We start from the raw sequence: 7,010 nt of genomic DNA, 5'->3' as shown, positions 1-7,010 counted from the left end.
ATTATGTGTTTGCATCATAAAGTCAAAGCACTTCTGTCAAATCAATTAACAGCAATATTTGAAAAGCACAAATACCTTCCACTTCATCACTGATGACGCGAACCTACAATCCTGGCTCCCCTGGCCAGTGACACTTAGGAATATACTAGGTGACAACCAAGTATAGTTTGGTGACAAGCTGGAGAGACAGTCGACGGTCGGAGAGATGGCATCCGGTACGGGATGGGTTTAGCACCCCAGCCTGGCTCTCTCGTGAGGGAGAAATCCACAAACGCTACGGAGCAGCCTCCTGAAAATCTGTGCGGCCTGGGGTCCTTCAGGCTAGAGCGAGGTGCTCGGCGCAAGTGAATGACGTGCAGCGCACAGGCCTTCTTGAGGCATCCTCTCTGCCCATGGTAGGATTGCCTTTTCCCTGGGAGGCTCTGGTGAGACGAAGGAGGAGCCCGGCCTGGAGTCACCCACGGGGCCTTAGACCCTCCATGCACCGAAGGCATTACAATACTGCGGTGTAGCACTAACTCTATTGCAGCGGATTGGGCGTGATCAACCCTTCCGCAGGCAACGTTGCAGACAGAGTAGGAAGGCTGATCCGTGAGCGGCTGCTTCTGGGACGCGGGTCGGGGTCTTAATCGGCCTCGGCTGGGTCTACTGGGCGAGGGTGTATGATGTTCGACAGACCCGAAACACCTTACGACCCCAGTTAACATCACTGATGACGCGTCCCAGTGCATGCTGTAGTACAGGGCTATTCAATTAAATTGTTCAGGGGGCCACATTGTCAGAAACCTAAGGGGCCGGGGGCCGCCAGTTGAATAGCCCTGCAGTAGTATGTATTTTAAATCCACTTCATGATGGCTAATGGTGCAACACTGTGAAGCAGCAGCAGATGTTGAGTGTTATTTTCACATTAGGATGCTCTTCTCTTCCTTTTTTGATCTTCTGTGGTCTGTGGCCCAGCAACCACAGCTAACGTACAGCTAACTCTGGTGCAATGTGTTGCAGGTCTACTGAATAACAGCTTTTTATAAGGGCCATTTTTGTATCCTGAAGCGTAAAGACGCGTGTCTCCCTGTTACAGATGACAGTTTGAAACACAGTCATGTTAAAAGCATAATTACTCCGCATGTAAAAAAAAAAAAAAAATGCTTCTGAAACTAAAACAAGATTTCTTGATGAATGCTGTGTGCAATGGTAGCCTACTTCATCACAAGCCAATATTCTGTGGAAATGAAGCCAGTTCCTGTAAGACAGGAACTTACGGGAACTGGCTTGAATAGAGAAGTTACTTGGTTTGCAGAAATGTAAAACAAAACAAAACAAAAAAACAGAAATGCAGTATGTTGCTGTGGTTTTGGCCGGAAATTTCACAAAGGGCTGACCCTACAGAGTGTTTATACAGTAAGAAGAGCAGAGCAGGACTCAGCACATCAGCTTGTCTTCGGCTTCGCTAGTCTTCCTTCATCACACAAGAGACATCTAGACAAGAGACTCTGCAATGTCCATCTTTGTGATACTGGGCCTGCTGGTCTGCATAGCATCACCAGGTAGGATGAGAATCCTCCATCTGTTGAAATGTTATGAACAGATTTATAGCAGCGACACCTGAGCAGGCTTTCTTTACTGTGATTATTGGTGTGACGTGATGATAATGAGATGAGGCGCGACACTGAGCGTTATGTACAAAACTGAAGAATCCATCACAGCAAAGAAAGTCCACAAAGGTACACATTCTAGTAAAGGTATAGCCTACATTTACACGTTAGAAAAAATTGAGTTAAACACATGCTGAAATTTTTGAATTTCAATTAGATTCCATCTTTTTTTTCTGCCAAATTTCAAATATTTTCTTTATCAACTGTTAGACCAGTTATTTTGAGTGTGAAACTATAGCCAAATAAAAAAGCACAATAAGCAACAATCAACACATTGATTCACATTCTATAGCTGTCAAAGAAGTAATGATCCAATTTGTCAGAAATAACAATTTATCTATGTGATTTTGATCATGTTATCTGTCTATTAACTTTGCAGGGTTTAGTGCAGTGAGCCGTGTGTTTGTGCTGAAGGGAGAGGATGTCCATCTGGATGTCCAGAAAACTGATCTTCTGCAAGATATTCTTTTGTTTTCATGGAGATACAAAGGTGTCTCTGTAGTAGCATTAGAAAATAAGCCTAATGCAGATTTAGAACCAGAAGTCAACAAAGGTTACACAGGAAGGGTTGAATTGTCTATTATAGATGCCTCTTTGGGATTGAAGAATCTACAAGAAGCCGACAGTGGAGTTTATACTGCAGAAGTGACTAACACACTGTTGAGACGTATAACAGTTGCTGAATACAATGTCACAGTTCAAGGTAGGTTCCTTAAGGTCTCAGACTTTGATAGAGAGTAGTTCCTGCTGTCCTGTTTGTAAAAGTCTTAAATCCTCTGTCTTCCAGAGCGAGTGTCTCCACCTGACCTGACAGTGGACTCTGTCTCCTCCAGCTCAGACTCCTGTAACCTCACTGTCACCTGCAGAGCTCAGGACTCTTCCATCAGCACCACTGTTACATGTGACACACAAACCTGCTCTCAGGAGGGAGGAGAGGGGTCAGAGGTCACCACCTCTTATGCCCTCTATGTCTACCTGTCCAATGACTCAATCATCTGTAACCATAGCAACCAGATCAGCTGGAGCAGCACCATGAAGAAGATTGGACCTCTCTGCCTTCAAGTCCCGGGTAAAACAGAAAGACAACATATTTGAGTTTCATGGCTTGAATGACAAAGAAGGGACTCTTGCAAAATTCTGATAAAAATGGAAATAATTTTGAATTGTGATCAGACCTGTTTGGAGTAGACAAGCAGTGGCATTGTTTATTTATTTATTTATTTATTTATTTATTTATTTATTTATTTATTTATTTATTTATTTATTTATGTAGATTATTTAGATTATTTCTGCTTCCAGAGCAGTTCTGCCTCTCAGTAATGTTTGCATAATTGAAACTGCAATCGATCACCAACACAGGCTTTCAATAAATTAGTACCATGCTCTCTTCTCCAGTGGTTCTCAAACTTCTTCACGTCATGGACCCCTAAACTGACACTAATTAGACCACGGACCCCCATTCGATATGATTTTGTATATACTAGGATTGCCCATCTGATAAGATTTTTGCTTTTATATGTTTTATTGCAGAAAGTGTATGAAACCCATGAGCAAAATAGTCATACATTCTCTCATCGTGTTACTTATTGTAGTAATGGATGGAATTTAGTCAAAATAAATGCGCCCCCTTTTTGCTATAGGGACTCGCACCCCACTTTGAGAACCACATGCTCTATTGTGTTGATGGGTGATTTGAAGTAGATTTCCACATAAACGTACATTTCCAATCTTCCCATTTTGTTTTTTAGTTACAGATCAAAATCCAGATGACACATGGGTCATTACAACTGCGGTAGCTGTTGTGGGCTTTGCATTTATAGTCATAGGATGTATTGTCTTCTTTCTCCGTCGCCAAAGGAGTGGAACAGGTAAGTCCCAGTGTGCATCAACACATTTTGATGAGCTGTGGGCAATTTTTTTTTTAATCAAATTAAAAACCCAACAAAAGTTCTATTTGTGCAGGTCTAACAACACTCTCATAGTGATTTTCATGTAATTTGTGCAAAATATGTGGGACTAGTTAGTTAAAAAAAGAAAAACAGAGTAGTGGACTTCATAATTCAGTAGGTACCAATCTGTGGAAGACAGTTTTGCCTTGTTTGGGCCACTAACCTCAGAAATATATAGAGTATTAGAATAGTATTAGAGTAGTAGAAAAATATTATAGCATGTACAGTATTGCCTTTTTTATGTAGACTGCTGCTAATAATAAAAAATATACGACAGCCCAGGTATTTATGGAGTAACTTTTAAGACACACTGAACCAAATGCTCTCGCTATTTTACCAAATGGACACATTAGGCTGCAGCAGTGGCGTGCCGTCCATTAGGCGAACTAGGCAAATGCTAAGGGCGCTTGAGCCGTTAGGGGCGCCAGAGAGGGTAAAAAAAAAAAAAAAAAAAACTTTTTCTTTTTACAAATACTTTTTCATGATAATAGGCCTACTATTATTTTACAATAGTAGACAAAAAATAAGCAGAACAACGTCTTAAGTCTTTAAATAATAGTGAAATCATTTTTCTAATTCTGGCATTCTGGCTGCCTGGGCTGCAGAACTTTCACAATGGTCCCTAATCCATACCACCCCACCCACTGCGCGGCCGCGCCCCCTTCTACCTGCTCAGAGCTTTTTCCCAGAGTGGGGGAAGGGAGCTGGAAAGTAGGTGCTGAGGGTGCTGCAGCACCCCCTGGTGGCAAGAAATGGGATTTACGAAATTGTTGGATTTGGCTGTCTTGTGTTTATACCACCAACAGAATGCATTAAAAAACAGTTTGTGCTTCCCAGCTCTAATCTTATTTTATACGCTCTCTCTTCAAAAGTGTTTGATTTTCATCATAATCTGGTTTTCCATAATAATAATAAAGTTCAGTGTTTATGCCTGTGTTGCTGTCTGTTGTAGTGTAAAACGACTAAAGGGAGAGCAGGTGCTTACATGAAAGTGAGTGAGAAAAGGAGAAAATACTGAATAATGACATCACAACAGTATAATCCTAATGTTAATTTAAAATTAAATATTCTTCTAAATATGGATGAAAGTCCAAAAAACGTAAAATTTTCTTCGGCGTTGCCCTCGCGGGCAGCACCGATAGTCCCTTCCTTACAGCACCCCCTACCTAAAAGTACTTCCAGCGCCACTGGGGGCGATTCTGATGCGATATCATTTTTATTATATTTTCTTTGGGGGGGGGGGGGGGGGCACCAGCAAAAATCTTGCCTAGGGCACCAACTTGGTCAGGCACGCCACTGGGCTGCAGGGCCATCTTCTGTGTTCTCACTTTCTAGAAGAAAAGGGTAAATTAAGGCAGACTAATAAAGCAAATTAAAGCAAGTTTTCATGCATCATGGCAATACATGCTACTGTTTTTATTTTTTTTCTAGGCATGGACATGGACAATACAGTGGTCAGTACTGCTGAGGTAAGAATATATATATTTTTTTAATATATATTTTTCTGACTCACATTGATGAGGATCATTTCTCCGGACTAGATAACATACGCTGATGCTCAGGCCCGTATCTAGCTATGAGCACACCGAGGTCCGGACCTCGGTAATAATTTCAGAGAAAAAAGATATATTAAAAAAAAAAAAAAAAAAAAAAAAAATGTTTTTGTTTTTGTTTTTACAAATGTAATTAAAAATATTTTACAGTGCACTATGTTCCTTTCTTGTTTAAGAATGTTTCGGGAAATGAAAATGTAGTCTATTTAAATAGAATTATCAACAATAACAATCAAGGAAGTTACATGCTTGTAGGCTAGAGAAGAAGAAGAAGCGCGCATGCACGCACATGTTGTGTTGAACCCACCAACAACCAATACGAATTGTTTAATCTGGCAATAAAGAAATGTGAACTTGACATGCTATTTTAATAGCCTACTCAAAAATGCACCTCCCACTATATAGCAAAGAGAGGAGTCAATGTTTCTTGATATGCCATTCAGATCAGAATAATTAGTCTAGTCATTAAGTTTGCTGATAATATTTCTATCATGTTAAGTCTGTGTCATGTTAACTGGTGTATTCAGAGCAAATAGGGAGATATAGAGCATTATCATCATGCTATATATCTCCCTCTTTGCTTTGAATGAGTGAGAAAAGGAGAAAATACTGAATAATTACATCACAACAGTATCCTAATGTTAATAAAAAATGAGATATTCCTCTAAATATGGCTAAAAAAGGGGGGGGGGAACTAAAAAAAATTTAGGCTCCCCTCCTCCCCTTGCCATGTCTGGACCTCCCCAATTTCGAAACTCTGGATACGAGCCTGCTGATGCTGATATGTTGGTCTCTAGTGGTGAAAGTAATAGTGGGATTCCCCTCTTGGAAATCATTTAGAGTGGAGGCAATGTCAGACTACAAGATGAAAATGGAGTAGCCTATAACGAGTGGACAGTTCAGTCTGATATCAGACTAGCCATGACATCCTACTACTGCTTTGCTCACACTTGACCTCCGCGTGCAGAGATGGCATGTGGACTGCGCACATGGACTGCCACCTGGTTGTTGTTAGTGCACACTGCAGATAGTTCAGAAAATCAGCTCGATAAAATACAAGCCCCCCTCCCTTTTTGATGTCACCATGCAGCTTTAGCTCTGCGGTAACCAGTGGCATATTGGGTAAACGCAAGTAAATGACCTCACCTATTTCAGATCAACTGTATCAGTGGTTAGCCCATTGATACCTGATTGATCCCTTTAAGACCGCAAACCGCATATGACGCGGTTCGCGGTCTTAAAGGGATACACACAAATGAGGGATATACACGCAAATGCTGCATCAGGTATCAATGGGTTAAACTACTAACCTTGGATAGTTCACCCACATCTGTACACCCCTGGCAGTAACCGTGACAAACAAAATGAGTGATCACTCAGTAGCAACATTACATGACGATTCCTTCGTCATCGCATTATGTTAAAGGAACAGCTCACCATAAAATCCAAAATACATATTTTCCCTTTCACCTGTAGTGCTATTTATCCATCTATATCGTTTTGTGTTAGTTGCCTGAGTTTTGGAGATATCGGCCGCAGAGTTTCTGCCTTCTCTCCAATACAATGGAACTGGAATGGATGGCACTCGGCTTGTGGTGCTCAAAGTGCCAAAGAAATACATTTGATAAACTCAACAGTTGTCACTTTCCAGAAATCATGAACCCGTTACTCAAGATAATCCACAGACCTTGTTATGAGCAGTTTCATGGAGGAACTATTTTTTCTTTTGAACGAACTACACCCGCTAGCTGCTACCTAGTTCCTAAATGAGACTGCAAAAGAAAATAGTTCCTATCCTGGACCAACTATATGGTCCAGATATAGATTATCCTCATACTCTTCATAAAATAAAGTTT

At 40.9% G+C, this 7,010-nt stretch overlaps 1 protein-coding gene across 2 annotated transcripts in view; it reads left to right on the top strand.

The window, feature by feature from the left end:
- Window positions 1-2,625: 2,625 nt before the first annotated feature.
- LOC310792070 (uncharacterized protein) overlaps window positions 2,626-7,010 on the top strand; it is a 5,203-nt gene continuing 818 nt past the window's right edge. For both annotated transcript variants that reach the window (XM_083653770.1, XM_083653769.1), the window contains exons 1-3: window positions 2,626-2,721; window positions 3,401-3,520; window positions 5,033-5,070. In XM_083653770.1, coding sequence (XP_083509896.1) covers window positions 2,685-2,721; window positions 3,401-3,520; window positions 5,033-5,070 — 195 coding nt within the window. In that variant the 5' untranslated portion in view covers window positions 2,626-2,684. The remainder of the gene's footprint in view (window positions 2,722-3,400; window positions 3,521-5,032; window positions 5,071-7,010) is intronic.

Source organism: Poromitra crassiceps (assembly GCF_964638095.1).
Source record: "Poromitra crassiceps genome assembly, chromosome: 17".
Lineage (NCBI taxonomy): Eukaryota > Metazoa > Chordata > Actinopteri > Beryciformes > Melamphaidae > Poromitra > Poromitra crassiceps.
The sequence above is the reverse complement of the archived record's forward strand: the minus strand, read 5'-3'. Positions and strand labels throughout refer to the sequence as shown.